This window comes from Corythoichthys intestinalis, chromosome 3 (assembly GCF_030265065.1).
Source record: "Corythoichthys intestinalis isolate RoL2023-P3 chromosome 3, ASM3026506v1, whole genome shotgun sequence".
In the NCBI taxonomy this organism is placed as follows: Eukaryota; Metazoa; Chordata; class Actinopteri; order Syngnathiformes; family Syngnathidae; genus Corythoichthys; species Corythoichthys intestinalis.
In genome coordinates, this window is record NC_080397.1 from 8,830,573 (window position 1) to 8,858,538 (window position 27,966).

Sequence of the window (27,966 nt, forward strand, 5' to 3'; positions counted from 1 at the left end):
CTTTATCACATGCATAACAGCAGAAAATAGTGTTTAATAAATTGAACTATACACATATATATATATATATGGCGGAAAACACACAAGGCTGAAAAAAGCGGTTTCTGCTCTTGCACCCCTCTTTAAAATAAACTACTGTATTTAAGCCAAAACAACTGTTGCGTATGTCTCTATGCTGCCATAGCAGTTTCATGGCGTATTAGGCCCCGAACTATTTTTGTCCGTTTTACCCTGGAGAACCCCATTTACAGACAGCACGCAACCCAGTTTCAAACCAGCCATAAAAGGTAAGTCATTATATTTATTATTGGAAATGTCTCATTTTTAGCTTAGAATCATCAATTGATGTCTAATATTTAGTTTAAAAAAAAAAAATAAACTTTATAAAATTCACTTGCATATTTTAAACAAATTACATCACAGTGAAAAAAATTGTGTCTATAAATAGGTCACGGATAACTATCGCTTAATTGTATTTTTTGGTTACTGTCGTATTTTCCCTAATATTTTAGATAATCGATCCAAACAAAGAAAAATTGGAAAAAAAAACATTAAAATATAAATAAATATTTGAGAAAGAAAATCTCGACCATTCCTTGATTTCTGCATTGCGACCCTGGTTATATTACCGTGTTTGACCCATAAAATCCCCAAAAAGTCCGGCTGTGACACTGTGAGACTTGCTACACGGAGTTTTGGGATCAAAAAAAGGCAAGTATGCAATAATCAGGCATGAAAATCTCTCACCTTTCGGCGAAATTCGCCGTTTTGAAGTCAAAAAGGGCGACCTACGTGAATTGCGTAGATCCGAGGAGAAATTCTTTTGGGGAGGGGGGGGGGTCGGGAGGTTTTATTTAATTATTATTATTATTATCATCATGTGATTAACTTAGTACGTAAACTGAGCACTTAAGAAATCGGTTCTTTAAAAAAGGGACACTTGGACAGTCAGCAAATCCTTCTAGATGCTTCGCTGACGAGAACCAATCATCGGCCCAAGCTGCGTTCCATTATTCCAAACGCGCGCACTCCTTACGTTAACATGGAGTGCTCGGAGAGCCTTTGGTTGCATTGCAAAGCTGCGAAAACAAAAAGCAGGCCTTATCCACACCGGGGCAGACCAGAGCGCAGCATACACACTTGCCTGTATTTGCCTGCAGATTGAATTTGGTGAGTAATGGTTTCAATCGTTTTCACATTTTGCGATATAAAAAAGTTACTGCCATTCGTTGCAGCTTGCGTTGAACACTGCCAGAGCTAGCCAAATCTCCCATGAGAAAAAAAATAGCTCCCGTTAAATTGGCGTCAAGATTGTGTATTTAGCGGTAATATAAACGAAGAAACACACTGTTGAGTCAAATTAAGCGGCATGCTCTCGGATGGAGGACTGCGGTGAAGTGAGCCGCTTGACTGGGGCGCCTCGTATCGCTCCCGTCGTCCACCTGAGACGCGTTATTTTCGGCTGGGACTTGAGCTGACGGCCGGTGTCGGCACAACACCGGCCCGACAGTGGTGGGAATGACTCTTCGTTTTTCGCGGTTAATGGGGACCAGAACCCGCCACAATAAGTGAAAACCGCGAAGAAGCGCACCCCCCCCCCCCCATTTTTTTGTGCGTGTTCAATGTATTTATTCAGATTTTACATTGGAAAAAAGATACATATATATAAGACATGTTTTTTTCACTTTTTTCACCAAAATATCATTTATAAATGGTTTTCAAGCACTTCAAAATGTAAGAATTATGATCAGTTTTAAACATGTTACTGCCCCACCGAATTATTTTTTTTAAACAAGAATAAAGTAGTAAGAAAATGCTTGGCTTTATTTAATGCTTCATAGTGAGTCTACTCAAACCCTCTCAGGCTTTGTTAAACGGTGATTGACACATGTGCAAAGTTTTTCTTTTTATTTATATTTTTTTTGTTTGACGCAACTTATTTGATTGAATAATAAAGACACAAATGTCCTAGCCAAAATGTGGCCCAAACGCAAAACAACATTACTTCAATGGAAAAATTTGTTTCAATCAAGAAAAATAGTTTTCAAATGCTTTTTTTGTCTCAATTTTATTTTTGCAATCAAAAACCTTTTTTTTTTTTTATTGAAGTGACTTTTTTGGGATTAAAAGTATATACTGTATTTTGATTGAAGCAACTTTGTTTTTGATAGAAGTAACTTTGTTTTTTGATTGAATAATAAAAACACAAATCTACCTCCATCATTATTGAGAGAGAAAGAAATTAAGAAAGCTTTAAAGCTAAAAGCCACCGGGGAGTCTGTTTTTTTGTTTTTTTAAATATTTATATTTCATTACATAGACATGCCTCGTAGGGAAAGGAGATTGAGGGATAAAAAAAGGAGTTGGATGAGGCTGCTAAAGGCAGTGGATACCTCATCAGCTGGGTGAAAAGCAGACCTGGTAAGAACAAGTTTGCAAGGATAGTCGGGTATTAAATACAATTATAAACACAATTGCAATGTTATTTTACTATAAGATTTTATGTCATTGCTTTATTAATCATTAGGTGCTAGAGTTGTTAAGTATAGATGATAATGAAATAATAGTTTTGAGAAAACTGCTGTTGGTGGCTCAGTGACCATCTGATGTGGTTTCTTCTCAGATGAACAAGTTGAGGAAGGAAGTTTTGATGCAGAGGTTGAAGGAAGAAAAGAGGCAGACTGACTGAGTCACAGCCAGAAAGTGTTGATGACAGTTTTGATTTCTATCCACTGTTGCCACCTCCCAATTAAAGTATGTCACAGTCGCAGCCAATTATTATCTAAAGCTGGTTAAAATTGAAGTTATGTTGTTTTAAGGTGTATTAAATACTTGTTCATGTGCTTCTTTTGATCTACAAGCACCCGCCCCTCCACCGGTCTCTGCACGGCCCTGCTGAAACACAGTGTGGGTCGACAGAGCTCAATATTTTGTTGGGGTGTACAGTGTACTGGAACATATTTCCTCCACACCCTTCTCACCTTTTTAACCCCTGACCCATTTTCATGCCTGAATAATATCTCGTTAAAATCATGGTGTCTTTAACTATGCTCTTGCATGCTCTCACCTCCAGTTAGGCTTTTGCTGTTTAATTTTTTTTTTCTTTTTTTTTCCAAAATGCCCTCCTGTTCAAAATTTTTCTTCCCCCAGAAAATGGAGATTTTAAGCTTTCCAATGATGTATCACATGTGCATATCGGACAATTTTGAAATTTGGCCAAATTGGGGGTCTCAGAGCGGAACTTCAAGTCACTTGTGTGTTTTCCGCCATATATGTCATAATGTCAGTGAGAGAGAGAGACGGTTCTGCTCCCTCGTGTCGCTTTTGAGTATTAAAATAGTAAAAAATGTAATAAATACTGAAATTTCGGACACCCTCCACTAGATGGCAGCCGATTTATCCTATGCCGATGGCCGGGCATGGCGCTAAATACTGAAATCGTGATCAAAGAGCGTGACGCTCAAAGATCTCGCTTGATGTCACCAAAGAACGATCTTTGACCTTTGATGTCAAATCAAAGTATAAAACAAAATCCGTGAGTGACATTCCATCAGATGCTGCAGTGGAGTCAAGTGCACAAGACTGAACTGACGACACTATCTGGACGAAAGCCTTCAACCATGGAACATCTTGCATACATCGAAAGGCTGGTAGGTAAATTAATTATTCATCTTCCATGCCGCTTATTCCTCACGAGGGTCGCGGAGGTGCCGGAGCCTATCCCAGCTAACTACGGGCAGTAGGCAGGGGACACCCTGAACTGGTTGCCAACCAATCGCAGGGCACAAGGAGACATACAACCATTCACGCACACACTCATACCTACGGACAATTTAGAGTGTTCAATCAGCCGACCGTGCATGTTTTTGGGATGTGGGAGGCAACCGGAGTTCCCAGAGGAAACCCACGCAGGCACGGGGAGAACATGCAAACTCCACACAGGAAGGCCGAAGCCCGGGATTGAACCCTTGATCTCAGAACTGTGAGGCAGACGTGCTAACCACTCAGCCACCGTGCCGCCGTAAATTAGTCTAAGTTAAACATGTATTATTCGTTTAAAAACTTTAATTGCAGAACTTTGTTTTTGCATGTCATGTTCGTTTGCGTCGTGTTGGGGCTGTTAATAAATATGACTACAGCGTTTTATTCGTGACAGTGTTTGATACAGAATAGCACGATTTGCAGCCCGTTTTCAAAACGATTCAAAAATAATTTTAACATTTAACCGACTTGTTGTCGAGTCGAAAACAACATATGGTATATCGTGTTATGCTAAACGCATCGCAGGTAATGGCTAAAATTCAAACTCTAGGAGCTAAAATGTGAAAAGTCAAGTATTTATGACTACAGCGTTTTATTAATGACGTTGTTTGACACAGAATATCAGGACTTGCAGCACGTTTTCAAAATTATTTCCACTTTACGACAATAGGGAATGGGACGTACTACATCATTGTTTGGACGCGCCTCCATGCTGATAATATGCTTTACTTCCGGTCCGCCAAACTCAACAGGGATTGTAACGTGTGGTAGTGCTAAGCTAATTCCTTCGGTGTATTAGAAAGAAATTATGGGTGTGTATTGTTGTGTTAACGGGTGCAACAGCTTCTCCTACGACAAAAAAAAGGGCGAGGGAAAACTGGACTCACTTTTCACCGTTTTCCTGCATGGAGGACCAAATATCAGATCACGAAGGTACGACGGATGGCTGGATTGCAGCGGTTCGTCGGAAAAGCATTTCTTATGATCATATTTCTGCTGGAATGAGAGTGTGTTCCTGTCATCTCTACTCTTGTAAGTTGAACGATTTATCCACTTTTGGTTTTAATACGTTTTTGTATTTTTTACACCGTTGTGTAAATCTGCCTCGGTAGCAATGCTCGCCTACTACGACTCACCTACCTGTTGTGTTCCTTGGTAAACCTGCTGACAACACATCCCGATTGGTCACAATCTCTCTTCTTGGATCATTTGACAGAGAAAATTTGTTCAAAGGAGTGGTTCCATTTGTCCTGTGTCGGACTCAAACAAGCCCCTGCAGCAGACGCCATCTGGGTCTGCCCTTCTTGACGATAAACTGCGGGCTTTTAACTTGTGAAAATGCAAGAACTTTAATGCACATATTTATTCTGCCTGGCTATTTAACTAAGGCCAGTGAAGTGGGTTTTTTTTAACCACTTTGACAAAGACACGTTTCATTGTAATGTTGAATTTATATATTCTATTATTATTTTTAATTTATAATATTCTTGTTTGCACTAATGTAGACTTTAGACTGTCAATTAAAATAGTGTTGGAAAAGTTGCAATACCTAAAATAGAAATGCAAGAACTGTAAAGTACATATTTATACACCTTTATTTACCTAAGGCCACTGGATGTTTTTTAACCGCTTTGAAAAATACAGGTTTTGTTGTGATCTTGTATTTATATAGTATATAGCTTTTTATAATGTATTATATTATGTATTATAATATTTGCTGCCCCCTGCCAGAGTGTGGGCCATTTTGTACTAAAAGGATTTTAAACTGTCAGTTCAAATACTGTGTTGGAGACGAGTACTTGCAATACTTAAAATGGAAATGCAAGAACTTTAAAGCACATATTTATTCTGTCTGGCAATTTACCCAAGGCCAGTAAATAGTGTTTTAAACTGCTTTGACAAAGACACGTTTATTGTAATCTTGTATTTGTGTATTACTTATAATTTATTATATAATATTTGCTGCCACCGTCAGAGGGTGGGCCTTGTTTGCACTAATTTAAAGATTTTAAACTGTCAATTCAAATATCGTATTGGAGAAATTGCATTACTTGAAGTTGCAATAGATTTATCTATCAGTCCCAGTTCTTGTCTACAACACTGTCCAAAAATTGTCAATGCATATTCCAAATAGAATAACAAAATTAAGTCACTTGACTTTGTAATGATTACACCTGTTTATTATGAAGACCTGAAGTAAACAACAAGCAGTTAGTTTGTCAAGAAGTTGTTCAAGTCATGTTTTGGTATTCATATTTTATTGACTTTTCACAACAACACTTGGGCTCGTGTTTGTAAGAGCACAGCAAACAGAAGTTTCAGTGTGCACTTATCGCCTTTCCAACCTCTCATAACGCTCCGATGTGGTGCGCTTGACCTCAGAATAACCCAAGAAGAGATATGGTGACCAATCGGGATGTGTTGTCAGCATTTCATATGCAGGTTTTCCTAGGAACACAACAGGTAGGTGAGGAGGAGTAGTAGGTTAGCATTGCTACCGAGGCAGATTTACACAATGGTAAAAAACAAGCAAAAAAAAAACGTATTGAAACCAAAACGGATAAATCGTTCAACGTACAAGAGTAGAGATGACGGGAACACACTCTCATTCCAGCAGAAATATAATCAAGAGAAATGCTTTTCCGACGAACCGCTGCGCCCCAGCCATCCGTCGTGTCTTCGTGATCTGATATTTGGTCCTCCATGCAGGAAAACGGTGAAAAGTGAGTCCAGTTTTCCTCGCCCTTTTTTTTTTTTTTTTGTCGTAGGAGAAGCTGTTGCACCCGGTAAGTGCGGTAACACAACAGTACACACCCATAATTTCTTTCTAATACACCGAAGGAATTAGCTTGGCACTACCACACGTTACAATCCCCGTTGAGTTTGGCGGACCGGAAGTAAAGCATATTATCAGCATGGAGGCGCGTCCAAACAATGACGTAGTACGTCCCATTCCCTATTTCAACATTTAACCGACCTATGTTTGAGTCAAAAACAACGTTTGGGTTATCGCGTTATTCTAAACTCATCGCAGGTGTAACGGCTAACATTCAAACTTTAGGAGCTAAAATATGAAAAGTCAAGAAATGTTGGGAGAAATATTTTGTATTCATAAATGTGTCCTCAGTTGATGTTGAAATAATGTTAAATAATGCTTGTTATTATTGACATATTATCTTTTCGCCACAAGATGGCAGGATGGGACTTAATTGTCTGAAGTGCTACTTTTATTACTTCTTTGTGTTTGACTTTGATTTGTGGGATTGCCTGTGAAGACAGCAATGAGAGTGGATGTATCTGCATGTCGATGGAAATTAAACCCGCCAAGTTTTGGCTAAAAGACAATTTATTCTCCGTCAATCCTTCTTACGAATGCAACGTTGAGCTGCAACCACCTCAACAAGTATTTATGACTACAGCGTTTTATTCATGACGTTGTTTGACACAGAATGTCAGGATTTGCAGCCCGTTTTAATATATATATATATATATATTCAAAATTATTTCCACCTAACGACAATTCTAACATTTAACTGACTTTTGTTCGTCGAGTGAAAACGACATTTGGAATATCGCGTTATGCTAAACGCATCGCAGGTAACGGCTAAAATTCAAACTTTAGTAGCTGAAACGTGAAAAGTCATCCATGTTAATAATAAACTCATTATCCACATGTAACGTGCACAATGCAAGGAGTATGAAAATGCTCATCCTTGATGCCAAAGTTTTATTGTGATTGTAAAATACAATCGTCAGCAGAGTGTAAGGAAATGTTAATGTGGCTGCAAGTGGACCAAGGTTTTGTTTTTTAACTCTAAATGTAATCGACGTTAATACTAACGGCCAAAAACATGTCATCGAGGTGGGTATCTCGATCGGCTCCCGAGGAAAAGAAACTGACCGGAGGTATGGCGAGTAACATGGTCAGTTTTGGAGCTGAATTCGAGGACGATGCACAATGGAGCAGGTTGTTATGCTGCAACTCAACCAGGTAGGACTTATCATTTTGTGGCCGAAAATTTGGTTGTTTAGCCTGTCTAAACACTCTTCAGGCCTATATAGATGGATGAATTAAAAAAAAAAAAAAAACATAAAAATAAAAAAAATAATTAAAAACTTGATTTTTTTAGATGAAAGTGGATGATTTTCTGCAACACACACGATAATATCTGATGGCACAGCGGTTGGGAATCACTTGTCTATCAAACAATTTCATGCAGCCATCAATGTTTCCTCATTCATTATTTGTTTTGCTTCTTTTCTGCAGAGCACTTAATGGAGCACCCTCTGGGTTTAACAGATTTGGATATGGTGAGCGACGGTTCCAAGATAACAGTACCCACCACGCTGGAGGTCCAAATGGGCATCTTTCCACCCACATCAGACATCCTCAAGGTCAACAAGGAGAGAACAAAGTCTGCAAGCAGGGAAACGTAAGTGACTGTTATACCATTTGCTAATTCCTAATTTTAAAATACTAACTTGTGCCTATTTTGCCTTCATTTAGGTTCATTTTGGCTGAGCTGATTGAAACGGAAAAGGCTTACGTGCGAGACCTGCGTGAGGGCATTGATGTGAGTTTCCTTTCTGCTTATGTGCAGTTCTTGTCAGACAAACTTTAAGCTAATCTTTGTGTTTGATCTTGCAGACTTGCATGAGGGAGATGTTGACCCAAGAGAAGAAGATTCCTGCAGGACTAAACAACATGGAGCACGTCATCTTCGAGAACTTGCTGGAGCTGTATGAGTTCCATCATAAGTAAGCATAAGTGACTTTTCTCAAAAATGACTGACATTTTGACACCGAGTGGACCAAGCTTAACAAATAGGCTACTCTTGGTCATTTCTCATACTTAAAACATCACCTTAAATTACAGACATTGCCACAAGTTTGTTTCTATGCACATTTTCATGTAATCAAATGAGATGTACTTATGCGAAGCTTTGACACCACAACTCACTTTTTGGAATGAATGAAATTTTTTCCTTGTTCTATCTTCAGGATCTTTCTTAAGAACCTGGAAAAGCATGCAAATGTCCCTGAAGATGTCAGGCATTGCTTTGTCAAATGGGTATTTATCACTGTGTCACTACCGTTATCATAATTATACAGATAATTGACCCATCAAGAATTCTGAGGATGTTGTCTGTTTTGTTTTTATAGGCTGAAAAGTTCCAGTTATATGTGGACTACTGCAAGAACAGTGACAAATCCACCCGGCTCTTCATGGAGCATACTGTCATCTATTCTAATGTAAGTTAAATGTCAAGGTTATCAACGTAAGATTACAGGTTATAATGCTTCACTGTCTTTCAGCAGAAGGACGGACTGGCATTCTCGTTACAATCTTTCCTAATACAGAGAATGACAAAATATCCGCTCCTGTTAAAGGTAAGCCCAAATATTCAAGTTCGTTGTTCAGAAAACCAACATAAAATACAGAAGATACATTAATAAAAATAGGAAAAATCTGCCACATAGAGAAAGCAGATAAAAGATTAAAAAAAACGCACATATACGTGTATATATATACAGTGGGGCAAATAAGTATTTAGTCAACCACTAATTGTGCAAGTTCTCCCGCTTGAAAATATTAGAGGCCTGCAATTGTAAACATGGGTAAATCTCAACCATGAGAGACAGAATGTGGAACCCCCCCCAGAAAACCACAGTTTGTTTTTTAAAGAATTTATTTGCAAATCATGGTGGAAAATAAGTATTTGGTCAGTACCAAAAGTTCATCTCAATACTTTGTTATGTACCCTTTGTTGGCAATAACGGAGGCCAAACATTTTCTGTAACTCTTCACAAACTTTCACACACTGTTGCTGGTATTTTGGCCCATTCCTCCATGCAGATCTCCTCTAGACCAGTGATGTTTTGGGGCTGTCGTTGGGCAATACGGACTTTCAACTCCCTCCTCACCTCGTGGCATCAAAATGATAACAAGAACGGGGAGCAAAAATCCCAGAAGCACATGGGGGTCCTTTTGAATGACCTACAGAGAGCTGGTACAACAGTAACAAAGGCTACTATCAGTAACACAATGCGCCGCCAGGGACTCAAATCCTGCACTGCCAGACGTGTCCCCCTGCTGAAGAATGTACACATCCAGGCCCGTCTGCGGTTCGCTAGAGAGTATTTGGATGATCCAGAAGAGGACTGAGAGAATGAATGGTCAGATGAAACCAAAATAGAACTTTTTGGTAGAAACACAGGTTCTCCTGTTTGGAGGAGAAAGAATACTGAATTGCATCCGAAGAACACCATACCCACTGTGAAGCATGGTGGTGGAAACATCATGCTTTGGGGCTGTTTTTCTGCAAAGAGACCAGGACGAATGATCTGTGTAAAGGAAAGAATGACTGGGGCCATGTATCGAGAGATTTTGAGTGAAAGTCTCCTTCCATCAGCAAGGGCATTGAAGATGAGACGTGGCTGGGTCTTTCAGCATGACAATGATCCCAAACACACAGCCAGTGCAACAAAGGAGTGGCTTCGTAAGAAGCATTTCAAGGTCCTGGAGTAGCCTAGCCAGTCTCCAGATCTCAACCCCATAGAAAATGTGTGGAGGGAGTTGAAAGTCAGTGTTGCCCAACGACAGCCCCAAAACATCACTGCTCTAGAGGAGATCTGCATGGAGGAATGGGACAAAATACCAGCAGCAGTGTGTGAAAAGCTTGTGAAGAGTTATAGAAAACATTTGGCCTCCGTTATTGCCAGCAAAGGGTACATAACAAAGTATTGAGATGAACTTTTGGTATTGACCAAATACTTATCTTCCACCATGATTTGCAAATAAATTCTTTAAAAATCAAACAATGTGATTTTCTGTACTTTGTTTTTTTCCACATTCTGTCCCTCATGGTTGAAGTTTACCCATGTTGACAATTACAGGCCTCTCTAATATTTTCAAGTGTGAGAACTTGCACAATTAGTGGTTGACTAAATACTTATTTGCCCCACTGTATAGATATAACATTAAACAAACAAAATAATTCAACAATGTTTAGTTAGTTCAAGTAAATCACATAATTTTATTTCATGAAAGTCCCCAAACCTAATGCGAAACAGTACGTTTCCATAAACCTGTCTATGTTAAGATTTTATGGTTATTATAATCCTTTAGACAATTGTTTTAATATTCACATACAACATTGTTTTAATATTCACATACAAACAGAGCATACAACAATATTCACAGGTATATAATCTCTGTCCTGTGGGAACAATGTCTTAATGCATTTTAAATGTATTTTGGCTTATTTTAGAATCTCCTCGAGTGCTGTGAAGAAGGGAAAGGAGTACTCAAGGAAGCCCTGGAGTTGACTCTCAGCATTCCTAAGAGAGCCAATGATGCCATTCATTTCTCCATGCTGGAAGGCAAGTTAACATGGGCAAGATGGCTGAACATGCACTTGCTTTTGAGGCATAATTTTTTTTTTACATGACCTATTCTCTCTTCCGTCAGGTTTTAGTGAGAGCGTTGAATCCCTAGGAGTCATTCAACAGGAGTCATTCAAAATGTGGGATTCAAAATTACCTTTTTACCCTTCTCCTGAAAAAGTCCTTGGTGGTCTGCAAGGAGGTCAAGGATGCCAAAGGCATGACGAAATACATATACAAGAGAAATCTTGGAAAACTTTTTACTTATGCTCAATAAACATACTAATTTCATTTCTTCCTTAGCTAGCTGAGACGCAGCTGACAGAACACCTTAAGGGAGATCCTGGCAAGTTTGTTCTTGGAGTGGGGCGCACCTGGATGTCAAAAAAAAGAACTGTTCTTAAGGTAAGAAATTATTTCCTCAAAACAAAGTGAGATTCCCACACATATTACTAACAGGTTTTTGTAAGCCACTTTGACACAATGCTGAGCATTTGTGTCCACCTTGCGTTATTTTTTTTTTCTCTCCTTCATCTTAATCTGTTGAAATATGTTACTTTTTATGTTTAGCCCTGGCTGTATTTTTTTTCCAATGCGAATAAGACAAATTAGAGATGCCCTGATACGATATTTGGATCAGATCGGACGCCGATATGGGCAAAAAAATGCGCATCTGTATCGGATCGGCCAACACGGAAAAATTCCGATCCAGACTTCCGATCCAGTTTTTTTTTTTTTTTTTTTTTTTTTTTTTTTTTTAGGTCCGGGGGTTTTCCAGCGCACGGATTTACATAATCCATTCCAGTTTTTGCTTCGGTTTCCCTAAAATCCGGTCCGCATTTTACGGCACACCTTCAACACACCACATTTACATTACCGTCTCCCAATATACCGAGAGACTTTATCGGTAAAAATGTCAGCTGTGTGCATTCCACCTTAAAGGACGACAAAGACGAAGAGGCAGAGTGCAACATATGCCACAATAAAGTCAAGCGTGGTGGTAAAGCTGTAAGGAGTTTTAATACAACCAACCTAATCAAACATTTAGCGAAATACCACCACAAACAATATAAGAAGTAGGTTAAGAAAACCGAAGACAAAAAGAAAGGTCCTATGCAACTAACACTGGCAGAAACTTTTGCTATGCGTGACAAACTGGCACTCGACAGTCCCAAAGCTGAGGGAATAACAAGAGTGCCGAAGAATTCATTCTGGATGACGAGCCATTATCTCTCGTGAGTAAAGACGCACCATCCAACACTTAGAACCACGGTACAACATGCCCAGCCGTCATTACATCCTTGAGCGATTCGGCCGTGGAAGATTCGAGAACGATTCACAAACATCCAAATTCCGATTATTGAAATATGTAAACTAAAGCGGAACTAATACACAGCGCGGTCTTCGGGACGCAATGAGAAACTGACCGCATTGCATCCCGAAAGTAAACATCATGCTTGTCATAGACCCGGGTAATGCCAATGCTCAACTCACGGCTTTAGCTCAACTCATGCCGCTGGATAACAAACACAAGAATACCTGACTACTGCTGACAGCCGCTACAAACTACATCAACGTCGTTTTACTGGAGATAATATCATCATCATATCATATGTATATAGAACTAGATGCAAAACGACAGACTCAACTGCATTAGCAAAATTGAAGTATTGAAAACCAGTTGCGTTAGTAAACAGCCGCCATCTTAAAGCAGGAGACTTCCCTAGTAGGCTGTTGTGAACCTTCCAAGCGAACCTAAATAACTTTTTATCTATAATACTCCTAAATCGGCAAAATCATGACTTTAATCTATCTTCAAAACAGTTTTAAAACTTTCACATGTCGAAAGTAGAAGGGAAATTATGGAATAACGGGAGCAATTTTAACAACTTTAACAGATGATTCGCAAAATTAAATGAATGTAGTTTAAAGCTGCTGATACAGAATGGGGACTTGAGTATTTTATTTACTGTTTTAAAATGTTAACTTAATACTGAAATAGTCGTTTATTTAAACCTGAGAGGCTTTTTATACAATTTTTGTAACTAATGCACGAAACATTAAAAGCATCTAATAGCTTGGCGGGTTTGTGGGATTTTCCACTGAGGTTGTTGGTGTGTTTTGCTTTTTTAAGACAGTTTACAATATTATTTGCGCGTTTTACTGACTGACTATGCCATTTCTGTTTGTTATTTATAATGTTTTGTGTTTGTCACTGAATAAACAGGTCAGTTTCTTGTTACCAACTGTTGTGTGTTATTCAAACTCACCTAATTCAGCTGGCTAGTTGTTATCAAGAGTACTAAAACCTTTTTCAACATGAGTCTGACAACTAAGTAAGGAGGCTAAATAACTTTGAACTTTAACACATGCTCAGATAGGCCGGTATCTGGATCGGAAGTGCAAAAACCTGGATCGGGACATCCCTAAGTCAAATGCCAAGTATTGTAGCCAAAGAAAAGAAAATCATATGTTAAAATTCCACCGAATAAGAAATGCTCACGTGGTTTATTCGGACCTGTGGGGAAAGACGAATGAAAATTGTCATAAGTGTTTAAATTCCAAATTGCCTTATAACCTTCGACTTTCCTCTTTCACAATAGGCGTCAACTATTGAAACCAAGCTGGACTGGATCGAGCATATCCAGAAGCTAAAAAAGGAGCACACTCTCCACCTGACAGGATCACTCAAACAGCCTTGTCTTTCTACGGTTCTTTCTTCCCTCGGGCAAATCGGCCACTTTTGAAGAGACTGTTTGGGACTTTGCCAGGCGCATCGTGCCAGACCTAAATATCATCAAATTAAAACGAGAGGAGACCCTGGATAGCATCAAACAATACTACATGTTGTGTAACAGCAAGAAGGAAAAGTGTGTAAAACTTTGTGTAACATCTATGGCGCCATCACGATCGCCCAGGTCTTGATCTTCTGGAATACAAGGAAGACCGCAGGCTGGCTGGCAGGGGAGCTTTCCAAAGAGAACCACTAGGTGACGCTGCTCAGCGGGGAAATGCAAGTAGAGCAGAGGTCTGCCCAGTGCTCTGAATGTCAAAGTGAAGAAATTCAATGAAGCGCGGGTAAACGGCGGGAGTAACTAACAATGCGGCCTACTTTAGATTACAGCACGCCATTGTGACCGGGTGAAAAGTGCTCTATTTTACTTGGCAGTCGATAATAGTCCGAGCCATTTTCACAGTTTACGTTTTAAACTAATACGAAAATTACAAAGAAAATGATGTCGTCGGAATCCTGGGCCCAGGCAGTGGACGAGCAAGAGGCAGCGGCGGAATCTAGTGGCAATCTTCAGATAAAAGAGACTCGCGCAGAAAATGGTACATATGTCCAGTCATTAGAATCTGGGAAAAAAAAAAAAAAGAAGCGCCATAAAACTCGACCGAAGATAAGGCAAACGAGGAGGAGGAAAATGTTGACAAGGCCGCACAGTCCTTGTTAAACAAACTCATAAGAAGCAAGCATTGAACGCTTTAGAGATGAAAGGAGAAGGTCCTTGTAACTACAAATGTTTGTGCCAGAGGAATTGATGTGGAGCAGGTATCTGTGGTGATCAATTTTGACCTGCCAGTAGACCAAGATGGTAACCCGGACAACGAGACGTACCTGCACAGGATCGGTCGCACGGGTTGATTAGGTAAAAGGGGCCATCAACATGGTGGACAGCAGAATGAGCTGAACATCCTCAATAGGATCCAGGAACATTTTAACAAGAAAATAGAGAAACGACACGCACGACCTGGATGAAATGGAGAAAATTGCCAGCTAGAGTGTTACGTGAGCCAACAAATTGGACTTAGCAACTAAACTTGTTGACTGTGCTCCGCAAGGACTACGCTTCTTTGCAACGTCTTTTTAAGTTTGTATTTTGTTTTTAAAATGGAGTGGAAGGGTCACAGGTCAATGGACAAATACTGTACGTTCACACACGGAGACTTAAGTCTGTGAAACATACCCCATTTCACTCTTTTTACTTCATGGAATAAAGTTTGAGTTGTAATTCTGAAAAAGAAAAAAAAATATACAAAGCCCATTTTACTGTTTATATTTTTGGGGTTTTAACGACTATCTTATTGGAAAGTCTGTATAAAGGGTGAAGTTGGGTATGCTGCTGCACGGTTTTGGATGATGGCGATGGTTATATTTTAAGGGTCACAGAGTCTGATTGCCCAGTCGCAATCAGGAACAGGAAAAACGGCTGCCTTTGTCCTCGCCATGATCAGCCATGTCAATCCTGACTACAAGCATCCCCAGTGCCTGTGTTTGTCGCCCACCTACAAACTTGCGCTTCAAACTGGCAAAGTCATTGAACAGATGGGCAAAAACTTCCCGAAGTGAAGTTGGTTTACGCCATCCGGGGAAATGGACTGCAGAGAGGTATAAAACTCCAAGAGCAAATAGTCATCGGCACGCCTGGCACCATGTTGGACTGGTGCGGAAAGTTAAGATTCATTGATCCCGAGAAGATCCGGGTGTTTGTGCTGGACGAGGCTGACGTCATGATTGCAACACAGGGTCACAAAGACCAGAGTATTCGCATCCAAAGGATGCTGCCCAAAAATTGTCAGATGTTGCTCTCCATATCACATTTTGAAATTGTCAATGATACCGATGATGATGACAATAAATATTTCATTCATCATTCATTTTCATTAAAAATATTTCAAAGTATAACGCTAGTGTTCAATCCAATGTGGCAGCCGCCTAGCAAAAGAAAGTGCTTTTCAAGTTGAAAATTCTTGCAAATTAATTTGGAAATCCCTGAATTTTTGATAGATATGAACGTAAAACTGTAGATTAACAGGAAAAAAAAAAACGGGCAGTTATCATTCATTTTTTGTAAATATTACTATAACGCTAGTGTTCATGCAATGTGAATGCAATGTGACGGCAAAGTGCTTTACAAGTTGAACATTCTTGCGAAAAATTTGTAAATCTAAATTTTTGCTAGATATCAACGTAAAACAGTGTAGATTCTTGGATAACAGAAAAAAACGGGCAGTTATTTATTTTTTTGTAAATATTACTAACTATAATCCTAGCATTCAATCCAATGTGACGGCAGCCTATAAGAAAGCTTTTTAAATTGAAACTTCTTGTGAATAACTGTCTAAATCACCTGAATTGTTGATAGATATCAACGTAAAACAGTTCATTCTTGGATAACAGCAAGACAACGGGCAGCTATCATTCATTTTTTGTAAATACTACTAACTATAACGCTAGTGTTCAATGCAATGTGACGGCAAAGAAAGTGCTTTACAAGTTGAAAATTCTTGCGAATAAGTTTGTAAATCTGAATTTTTTTTATAGATATCAACGTGAAACAGTGTACATTCTTGCATTAAAAAAAAAATGGGCAGTTATCATTCATTTCTTGTAAATATTACTAATACTAGCATTCAATCCAATGTGACGGCAAAGAAAGTGCTTCTTAAATTGAAAATTCTTGTGAATAAATGTGTAAATCCCTCAATTTTTGATATCAATGAAAAAACACTACATTCTTGGATAACAGAAAAAAAAAACGGCAGTTATCATTCATTTTTTTGTAAATATTACAAAGTATAATGCTCGCATTCAATCCAATGTGACGGCAGGCTAGAAAAAGAATGATCTTTTTAAATTCAAAATTCTTGTGAATAACTGTCTAAATCCCTGAATTGTTGATGGTTATCAACGTAAAACTGTTTATTCTTGGATAACAGCAAGACAACGGCAGTTAACATTCATTTTGTGTAACTATTTCAAAGTACATAACGCTAGCGTTCAATCCACTGTGACAGCAGCCGAGAAAAAGAAAGTCTTTTAAATTGAAAATTCTTGTGAATAAATGCGTAAATCCCTGAATTTTCGATAGATCTCAAAATAAAACAGTCTGGATTCTTGGATTTCAGCAAGACAATGGGCAGTTAACATTCCTTTTGCGTAAATATTAGAAAGTATCATGCTAGCGTTCAATCCAATGTGACGGCCTCCTAGCAAAAGAAAGTTTTTTAAATTGAAAATTCTTGTGAAAAAATGACTAAATCCCTGAATTTTTTTATAGATATCAACGTAAAACAGTCTAGATTCTTAGATTTCAGCAAAAAAGGCCTGTTATCATTCCCTTTTTTTTTTTTTTTTTTTTTAAATATTACAAAGTATAATGCTAGCATTCAAGCCAATGTGACGGCAGGCTAGAAAAAATGCTTTTTAAATTCAAAATTCTTGTAAATAACTGTCTAAATCCCTGAATTGTTGATAGATATCAACGAAAAACTTTATTCTTGGATAACAGCAAGACAACGGGCAGTTATCATTCATTTTTTTGTAAATATTAATAACTATTAATTCTAGCATTCAATCCAATGTGATGGCAGCCTAGAAAAAGAAAGCTATTTAAATTGAAAAATCTTGTGAACAAAATGTCTAAATCCCTGATTTTTTGATAGATATCAACGTAAAACAGTCTAGATTCTTGAATTTCAGCAAGACCACGGGCAGTTAACATTCATTTTGCATAAATATTGCAAAGTATAATGCTAGTTTTCAATCCAATGTGACGGCCTCCTAGCGAAAGAAAGAGCTTTTTAAATTGAAAATTCTTGTGAAAAAATGTCTAAATCCCTGAATTTTTGATAGAGATCAACGTAAAACAGTCTAGATTCTTGGATTGGATTCTTGGATAACAGCAAGACAACGGGCACTTAATATTCATTTTGCGTAAATATTTCAAAGTACATAATGCTAGCGTTCAATCCACTGTGACAGCAGCCTAGAAAAAGAAAGCTTTTTTTAATTGAAAATTTTTGATACCAACGTAAAACAGTCTAGATTCTTGGATTTCAGCAAAAAAGGCCTGTTATCATTCACTTTTTTTTTTTTTTTTTTTTTAATATTACAAAGTATAATGCTAGCGTTCAATCCAATGTGCGCCCGCCTAGCAAAAGAAGCTTTTTAAATTAAAAATTCTTGTGAATAGATGTGTAAATCCCTCAATTTTTGATCGATGTCAACGTAAAACAGTGTAGATTCTTGGATAACAGAAAAAAAACGGGCCGTTATCAATAATTTTTTTGTAAATATTACAAAGTAAAATGCTAGCATTAAATCCAATGTGATGGCAGGCAGAAAAGAATGAGCTTTTTAATTTGAAAATTCTTGTGAATAAATGCGTAAATCCCTGAATTTTTGATAGATATCAACATAAAACAGTCTAGATTCCTTCTAAATTCTAAATCCCTGAAATGTTGATAGATATCAACGTAAAACAGTCTAGATTGTTGGATTTCAGCAAGACAACGGGCAGTTAACATTCATTTTGCGTAAATATTACAAAGTATAATGCTAGTGTTCAATCCAATGTGACGGCCTCCTAGCGAAAGAAAGCTTTTTAAATTGAAAATTCTTGTGAAAAAATGTCTAAATCCCTGAATTTTTGATAGATATCAACATAAAACAGTCTAGATTCTTGGATTTCAGAAAAAAAAGGCCTGTTATCATTCACCTTCATTTAAATATTACAAAGTATAATGCTAGCATTCAATCCAATGTGCGCCCGCCTAGCAAAAGAGCTTTTTAAATTGAAAATTCTTGTGAATAAATGTGTAAATCCCTGAATTTTTTATAGATATCAATGTAAAACAGTGTAGATTCTAGGATAACAGAAAAAAAACGGGCAGTAATCATTCATTTTTTTGTAAATATTACAAAGTATAATGCTAGCATTTAATCCAATGTGACGGCAGCCTAGAAAAAGAAAGTTTTTTAAATTGAAAATTCTTGTGAATAAAGGTCTAAATCCCTGGTTTTTTGATAGCTATCAACGTAAAACAGTTTATTCTTGGATAACAGCAAGACAACGGGCAGTTAACATTCGTTTTGCATAAATATTTCAAAGTACATAACGCTAGCGTTCAATCCAATGTGACGGCAGCCTAGAAAGCTTTTTAAATGGAAAATTCTTGTAAATAAATGCGTAAATCCCTGAAATTTTGATAGATATCAACGTAAAACAGTCTAGATTCTTGAATTTCAGCAAGACCACGGGCAGTTAACATTCATTTTGCATAAATATTGCAAAGTATAATGCTAGCTTTCAATCCAATGTGACGGCCTCCTAGCGAAAGAAAGAGCTTTTTAAATTGAAAATTCTTGTGAAAAAATGTCTAAATCCCTGAATTTTTGATAGAGATCAACGTAAAACAGTCTAGATTCTTGGATTGGATTCTTGGATAACAGCAAGACAACGGGCACTTAATATTCATTTTGCGTAAATATTTCAAAGTACATAACGCTAGCGTTCAATCCACTGTGACAGCAGCCTAGAAAAAGAAAGCTTTTTTTAATTGAACATTCTTGATACCAACGAAAAACAGTCTAGATTCTTGGATTGGAACTTGGAAAAATAAAACAGGACCCACAGTGGCCCTTGAGGACCGGTTTGGACAACCTACATATAAATGGTATACATTACCAAATCTGTTATGTTGTGCTGCCACCTTATGGTAATAACACATTATTGCACACCAGACGGTGCCTTTTTGGGGGGGCCTAAAGGATTTAAACCTAAGCGTAGACAGGTAGACCGATATGGAATTTTCAAATCCCGGTGTAGATACAGATATCTAAGGAAAAAATTCAGCCAATTGCCAATATCATAAGCCACTATTTGTGGCCGATATACTTTTTTAAAGCGCATAGATTATGAAAGGCAATTTTTGAAAACTGCTTCAACAACTTCAAATTTACAATGAAGACCTGAGACTTAAACGACTAATTCAGTCTCGTGATACTAAAGCAACTAACGCAGTTTTTTTTTTTTTTTTAAGTTTACACACTCAGCAAGAACAGTACAATATTTTCAAACAATTAAACACACCAGGACATCACGAGATTTAAACAAGTGAGAGTTAAAGAGGATGCTTGTCATGTTAATGCGAATGCTATGCTAACACTATGAGCTACATTTAGATTGTAAGGATCGCTCAGTCAACACCTTAAAAGGCTAAAGCAACACTGCACATTCTCTTATGCAAGATAAAAATATATATATATTACAATATTTACAAAACAGGCATGCCTGAAGCTTCCTGTAACAGTTTACCTTCAAGCTGCAGCAGGGTCCTTCCGGGGTCTCACCGTCAGTCAGCAGTGGCCACAGTTGCCCACACAGATGCCTGATCAGAATCCTTTATCGGCTTTTTATTTGTTAATAGGCCAATGGCAGATGTTGGGAAAAAGTCCATATATCGGTCGACCTCTACTTAAGAGTGACCATTTATTTTGAGGAAAAGTATATCAAGTAACATCTAAGTAATGGTCATTTGTCATCTATCACTATCAATGACTGTAGGGCTGCAGCTAGCGATTACTTTAGTAGTCAATTAATCCATCAACTAGTTAGTTAGAATAATCAGATTACGAACATTTAATGCATTGCAGAATACATTTTAGGGATGTAAAACAAAGGCTTGCTAAGACTGCACTTTCAAAATAAAATTCCCAAGTGCTTCTCTAAACGACACAGAATTGCACTTTAATTTAAAAATAAATGAAAATACCTAAGCTTAGCCTCAAATGGTATTTAAAAAAAAAAGAGGATCTGACTACAACAAAAGAACAATGGCGTACCGGAAGCAACACGTCACTTCCGCTTATTAATATTCATGACGTTAGCAACTGTTGCTTGTGGGTGGGCATGCCTCCGTTTGTCCCAAAGAGTAAATGAATGGAAATAGTATACTAAAGAGATGTTCACAGAGCTAAACCTACTAATTCAGTCCGAAAATGTCCCTGGTGCCAAATTCACTAGTAAATATGTGGAAAAACATACAAATGTTCAGTTAAAGAGATGGCTTGAGTGTCAAGGGCTGAAAAAAACAAAAAAGAAATGAGCAGACCTAAGCTTAGCCATTGTCATTGTTAGAAGCAGCACGGCAAAACGCCACGCAAAAAAAAAAAAAAAAAAAAAAAAAAAAGGAAAAAATATCAAAATGGCTTACCTCTTCATCCTCTGAAGGGCCAAGCCCACCAACAAAATGTTTACTGCATATGAAATGTGAATGGCTTCATCTTGCTGGCTTTAAACGTCCGCGCAAGTTGATTCATTCTTCACATTTTCCCCCCCCTCAGAGCTTTTGGTTTTGGGAACCGTATGAAGAAAACATCCTTTTAACGTCGTCGTTTCTACAAGTTCCATATCAGCAGTGCTTGATTGGCATGTTTGTTTTTGAAAGATTACCGGGGAAAACTAGCGGAAACATAACGGTTTGTATGCGAGGGCATGTCCATAATGTCCACTTCCGCTTTGCGATGCAACGTCACGGTCTAAAAATAGCATTCGTGCGGTACATTATTGGCTAACTTGCACAGCAAAATTTTGCTGGATTGAATGCTATATAAAAAAAAAACAAAAAAAAAAACAATGCTCTCAACAAATCGTTCAAACACATATTCCCACAAAAAATGGCTAAATATACCTGTAAACTACATTACGAATGCATTAAAAAAAATTTGCTCAAAAAACTTACCGTATGTTGGTCTTAACAGGGAGCAGCTGGATTCAGCCATGTTAAATGAGTTATGCAATATTCACTGTTGCCACTAGAAGGCAGTGTATCCACACCAAATCAATGAAACTAAAAGCAAACACTTTCAAAACTAACCATTACAACGCCACTCTAATTAAACGAATACTCGAAGCTTTTTTCTAATCGAGTTACTCGATTAGTCGTTGCAGCACTAAATGGCTGAATTATAACCTATGTAACCAAAATAACATCCCTCCGCTGATAATGCAGATGCGTCATCACTTAGTGACAAAAGCAAATGGACAAAACAAGCTGTGAAGATTAACAAAAAATAAAAATGTGACTTTAATTCAACTTCAACGTGCGAGCATTTCAAAATAAATAGATGGCATGAGCTTAAAAGGTTAAAAATGAACAAAGCGGGATGAAAATAAAAGACCAGTGTAACACAAAATGGTGACCCCCCATGCCCGTACAATCCTTTTTTTGATGACGACAAACACTCGCAGTAGTGCGAGACCTCTCGGCCTCTAGTGTTTGATACAAAAGTAAAGTGCTGGTGGTGGTTTGCCGTCGACTGAAAAAGCACTTTTTAAAAGAGACAGAACCAGACCACGTGGCGGTGCGCGTCAAACCTTGGAGGAATGTTCTTTAATGGCGGCGCTCTGTGGTTTTACATTGTGTGCACCTTTTTTGTCTTTGTGTGGCGCGACAACGCAACTACTCTACACATCGGGTCTGTTGTGATGACAACACAGCTCACACGACGCCACTTTGCGAGAGGAAAAAAAATAAAACCGATAACACCTGGGGGGGAAAAAGCGCCATGTCTGCACCAAAGATCAGGAATCTCTCCCTTATTTACACACCCCTGATTAAAAAAAAAAGGGATGGTCAAATAAATAAGTCCTTAAAATAACCGCCGTTAAGGTTTTTCCTTTCCACACGTGCACAATTAGCGGCCATTTTGAAAGGCGGTTTGATGAGAAGTACCATAACGTGTTGAAGGCCAAACAGTTCCCAATATCCTGCTGACAAAACAAAGCATCGGTTGTTTTTTTTAAAGTACTTTCTGGCAGAGGTGCCGCTGTAATTCCATGAACACTCGTTCGCTAACCATGCACACCAGTGAGCATCAAACATGGGAAACAAAGCAAAATGGCGCTAGATGATCAGGTGGATGACATAAAAGGGCTTCTGCGAACCCTTAACTGCTATTTTGCGCTTTTCTTAGACGTCGCACCCCTCTTGGCCTGCCACAGGTGGTTGTGGATGGTCAGTGCGTCCACGCTGACCGACACGGTCTTGGCAGGGATGACTGTGAACTGCTTGCGGTCAGAGCTGTACTTGTACAACTTGTCGATCATCTTTTTGCTGATGCTTTTGGGCCCCGTGCCGGTCAGTTTATGGATTTCCTCCGTGTCCGGGAAGTAGGAGTAGAGCGCACGGAACTGGCAGCCGCCGTCACGGAACAGGATCATCATGTGATTGGACTCACATTTCTCCAGTTCCTGCAGAGGGATGAATTTACATTGTATTTTAACTGACATTTTTCAAGAAAACCACCATCAGTCACTCGTTCTCGCCCTACAAACCCTCTTCTGTCCAGTTGCATTTTCTGAATAAACAACACAATACAAAAACAAACAAACTGAGTACAGGTAGTCCCCGGGTTACGAACGAGTTCTGTTCCTATGCTGGCAACGTAACCCGAATTTCCGCGTATGTCGGAATTAACCCTTTAAGTACCGCTGAATCGCAAAATAGCTATCCAAACAGTTCAAAAGTATTGTATTTTCCTTCATGATGGAGGATACACTGCCCTCTAGTGGCAGTGTTGTGTCTGCATGACTGAGAAGCACACTCAGATGCTGCGCTCTGGTATGGCGCACATAGGCTGTAAGTTGTTTCAGCTAAAATACAGTCATATGATAAAATTAGGACACCCTATGGAAGTCTGTGTGTTTTCTAACATATTTGGTCATATAGATACTTAATATCAGTTAACAATCTGGAGAGATTCAAGTAATAGAACTAAATTAAAACTGAAAAAAAGATTTTACAACTTTCTGTAAAACGTTATTTAAAAAAAAAAAAAAAAAAAGCTATTTCTGTTGAATAAATTAGGGCACCCACACATTCAGTCCCACTTAAAATGGCTAAAATCACACACAAGTGTGCACATGAGTAGAACAAAGGGTATAATAAAGGGCTTTGAAGGAGGCTTAGTTTATTTAAACCTCACATTTAGTTTGGTGTCCCCTGACGGTTGAAGTGAGAGAAAACACCATGTTGAGATCAAAGGAGCTGTCTGATTCTGCCTTCAGAAAGATTATTGTACACGCTTATGAGTCTGGTAAGGGATTTCAAAAGATCTCATAAGAATATAAAATCAGCCATTCCACTGTCTGGAAAATAGTCTGCAAGTGGAGGACATTCAAAACAACTGCCAACATGCCCAGGTCTGGCCATCCAAGCAATTTCACCCTGAGAGCAGACTGCGAGCTGCTAAAAGAAGTCTCAAAAAACCCTCAAATGTCATCACGGGACTAACCTGTGAGAGTGCATGCCTCGACAATCAGAAAGAGACAAGTTTCTTCTCTCTCCAAGAAGAACATGAAGGTCAGACTGAAGTAGGGCTGCAGCTATCGAATATTTTAGTAATCGAGTAATCGACTGAAAATTCTATCGATTAATCGAGTAATCGGATAAAACAAATATATTTTTAGGTGAAGAGCAATTATAAATATACATGAGAAAACAAGACATTTCATCTAATTTTGAACCATTTTCAGTCAATCGATGTCTTTATTTTCGATGTATATTGTTGAAAACAGCCAACAATTGCATCTCAGATGGAACTAGAACTAAAAAAAAAAGAAAAAAAAAGACTAATTCACTGCTTTCACTCAAAAAACTTTAGATCTTATTACAAAAAAAATTATATATATCTTACCTAAAAATGCCGTTATGCTTGATAACACACATCACTTAAAAGTTTGGATTTTTTCCCCACGTCTTTCAATTGAATTTCTCTTTGTGTCAAGCCATTTTTAAGTTCTAGTTAAGTTTTAAGTTAGTCTAAACTGCAAGTCCTGATAGGATTTTGAGTTTTTGCAGTGTTCAAAATAAATGTGTGATACAGGCTGTATTGGAGCACATTAGCACCAGTGCTACTTGGTGTTTTATCCAGCAATGACTACTGAGCTAAAATTGATAGTTAGCATGATTAAGTTTTTTTTTACACCCTCATCACTCCACAATGCTATGTTATGTTAAAGCCTGTATGTAAGACACGTTAGCCAAGCATCGACAGTGGTCATAATTAATAGAAACCTAGCCCTCCACAGGGCTAACGTTACTTCAGAACAGTAACGTTAATCTTATTTATTAGCGCTTAGCGCTCTTTATTAGCGCTTAGCGCTGTACTGCTTTAAGATGGCGGCTGTTCACTAAAGCTGCCCAGACGCGGCCGAGTCTGTCATTTAGCATCTAGTTCAACATACATGTGATCTCTATGAGACGCATGAGACGCTACCTGTACCAACGTAGCATCGTGCGGGCTAGTATTTAGCAACGTCGGCGTCGTTTGTGGCGGCTGTCAGCTGCAGTAAGTTTTTTTTTTTTCCCCCTTCTTCCTCTCCGCACGTGACAGCGCGTTGTCCCGCATTAAAAGTAGTCCGAGCAAAACGTGATGCTTAGAGCTGTCAAAATAAACGATTACTCGAGGTGAATAAAATTACTCGGATCAGTTTTTAAACTCGAGTTACTCGAGTTGCTCGAGTACTCGTTTCAGCTCTAGACTGAAGTTTGCCAGAATGAACGTAGCCAAAGACCAGGACTTCTGGAATAATGTTCTTTGGACAGATGAATCTAAAATTGAATTATTTGGTCACCGGAACAGAGGACATGTTTGGCGTAAACCCAATACAGCTTTCCAGGAAAAGAACCTCGACCAACTGTGAAGCATTAGGTGGAAGTGTCATGGTTTGGGGATGCTTTCCTGGAGCAGGACCTGGCCAGCTTACTATCATAGAATCCACCATGAATTATATCGTGTATCAGAGGGTGCTTGAGGAACTCGTGAGCTCATCCGTGAAAAAATGATTGCTGAAGCGAAACTGGACCCTGCAACATGACAATGACCCAAAACTAGAGGTGTGCAAAATTTCCGATTCTTAGATTATTCGCGATTCGGCCGTGGAAGATTTGAGAACGATTCACAAACATCCAAATTCCGATTATTGAAATATGCCAAGTAAAGCAGAAGTACAACACACTCAGCGCGCCGCGCGGTCTTCGGAATGAGGAACGGAGCAAGAGTAGCTAAACATCATGCTTCTCATTACCCGGCCCCTCGGGTAATGCCAATGCTCAACTCACAGCTCTAGCTCAACTCATGCCACGAGATAAAAAAAACACAACATACCTGACTGCTGCCGAAAAGCTGCTACAAAGTACATCCAGATAATGTTACGGTAGATATCATTTAAATAGGACTAGATGCATGATAGATTCGGTAGCCTTTGCAGCACATCTACAAAAAGCTAGATGTGGGTGTTAGCAAACGGCCGCCATCTTAAAGCAGTACACTTCCCTGCAAGGCTGTTGTAGCGAACCTTCCAAGCAAACCTAATTAACTTTTTATCTAAAATACTTCTAAATTGGTAAAATATTGACTTGAATCTACCTTTAAAATAGTTTTAAAACTTTCACATGTCGAAAGTAGACGAAAGGGAAATTATGGAATAACGGGAGCAATTTTAACAACTTTAACGGTTGATTCACAACATTAATTGAATGAAGTTTAAAGCTGCTAATACAGAATGGGGACTGGAGTTTTTTTATTTACTGTTATTTTTGTATATTTGTTTACTGCTATATGTTAACTTGATACTGAAATAGTAGTTTGGTTTAGACAGAGTATTTTTGAACAGTTTTGGAACTAATGTACAAAACATTAAAAAAAAAAAAAAAGCGGGGGGGCATCAATAATCGTTTTATAATCGAATTGGAGCCTCTGAATCGTAATCGAATCGTTAGGTGCCCAAAGATTCCCAGCTCTACCCAAAACATACCAGTAAATCCACCAAGGACTGGCTGAAAAGGAAAAAATGGAGCGGTATTACTGGTGCACGATAATTATCGGTCCGATAATAAGAATTATGACGTCATCCCGATAAATCCAGTAACATTTTTAATAGGACCGATAATATGATATGAACTGTTCTGGCTTTACATTTTACACATTAGTATGGGAAATCAGTTGACCACCTGCTGGTCACAATAATTCACTGCATCTATTTTTTGTTACAGTAGTTTGGTTCAATCACTTACACATTGCGGTGTCTACCGGTAGCAGTGACAGTCGTGAATGCTTTCTGTTACGTTTCCGCCTCAGAAATATATGTAAGTATTTTATGTTTACTATAACATATGGATGTGCAATATATGTTTACTTCTGTGGTGAAGGGTCATATGTACAGAACTTCATAAGTTGTGTTATAGAAGCCAGCCAATGCTTTAGTAGCTCAAGCTAGTGTGCTATGCTATACATATAATAGTTGTGTATATAAGTGTATTGTGCAGTTTGTTGTATGTTGAGTATTGAATATGTGTATTTTTCTGTTGTACTTTCACAATATTAAGACGAGTGTCTTCCCATAAAAACAAGAAAAGACCAAACCTTGTGGTTTATGGAAGTGCATTCATTCTTAGCTGGCTGTCGGGCAGTGCATAAGTGAAACGCACTGTTTTGTTCATGTCATTATGAAAAATCTGGTGACATCAAAGGCAAATCTATGTTGAATCCACCGCTGTTTTTTTTGTTTGTTTTTTAAACCTCCAGGTGTTCAAAAACATTTATACATTTTAAAAATTATATATTTATTATCGGTTATCGATATCGTTATCGGCTTTGAGGAGCAGGAAGTTATTGATATCGGTTTCAAAAAATGGATATCGTGCACCCCAAAGAGGTATGGAATGAAAGAGTCAAAGCCCAGATCTTAATCCCATTGAGATGCTGTGTGGTGACTTGAAGCGAGCTGTACATGCAAGAAACCACTCAAACATCTCACAGCTGACAGTATTCGTTGAGGAGTAGGGCAAACTTTCTTCAGACCGATGTCAAAGACTGATAGATGGCTACAAAAAGTGTCTCACTGAAGTTATTTCAGCCAAAGGGGGTAACACTAGCTATTAAGTGGTAGAGTGTCCCAAATTTTTTTTGTTGATACATTTGATTTAATGAGTAAAACGTTTTGTTTTGGGTTTTTTTACCTGCAACTA

At 38.3% G+C, this 27,966-nt stretch overlaps 2 protein-coding genes across 4 annotated transcripts in view; one reads left to right on the plus strand and one right to left on the minus strand.

Annotated features, from left to right (window-relative positions):
* The first annotated feature begins 6,981 nt into the window (after positions 1–6,981).
* Positions 6,982–11,451, plus strand: LOC130913064 (triple functional domain protein-like). The gene is made up of 9 exons (XM_057831353.1): positions 6,982–7,753; positions 8,030–8,195; positions 8,270–8,336; positions 8,411–8,520; positions 8,764–8,833; positions 8,926–9,015; positions 9,079–9,153; positions 11,034–11,145; positions 11,234–11,451. The coding sequence occupies exons 1-9, from the start codon at positions 7,714–7,716 to the stop codon at positions 11,449–11,451; spliced, it is 948 nt and encodes a 315-aa protein (XP_057687336.1). The 5' UTR covers positions 6,982–7,713.
* Positions 11,452–21,970: 10,519 nt separating this feature from the next.
* Positions 21,971–27,966, minus strand: part of LOC130913585 (calmodulin-regulated spectrin-associated protein 1-B-like) — a 39,762-nt gene continuing 33,766 nt past the window's right edge. The window contains exon 19 of one of the 3 annotated variants that reach the window (XM_057832292.1): positions 21,971–23,186. In XM_057832292.1, coding sequence (XP_057688275.1) covers positions 22,890–23,186 — 297 coding nt within the window. In that variant the 3' untranslated portion in view covers positions 21,971–22,889. The remainder of the gene's footprint in view (positions 23,187–27,966) is intronic. The other 2 variants (XM_057832291.1, XM_057832293.1) reach the window with 2 other exon arrangements.

Coding starts and splice junctions, on each gene's coding strand:
- LOC130913064 (XM_057831353.1), top strand. CDS start 7,714: ATGCACAATGGAGCAGGTTGTTATGCTGCAACTCAACCAG. Junction 7,754..8,029: donor TTATGCTGCAACTCAACCAG/GTAGGACTTATC, acceptor TCTTTTCTGCAG/AGCACTTAATGGAGCACCCT. Junction 11,146..11,233: donor TCATTTCTCCATGCTGGAAG/GCAAGTTAACAT, acceptor CTCTTCCGTCAG/GTTTTAGTGAGAGCGTTGAA.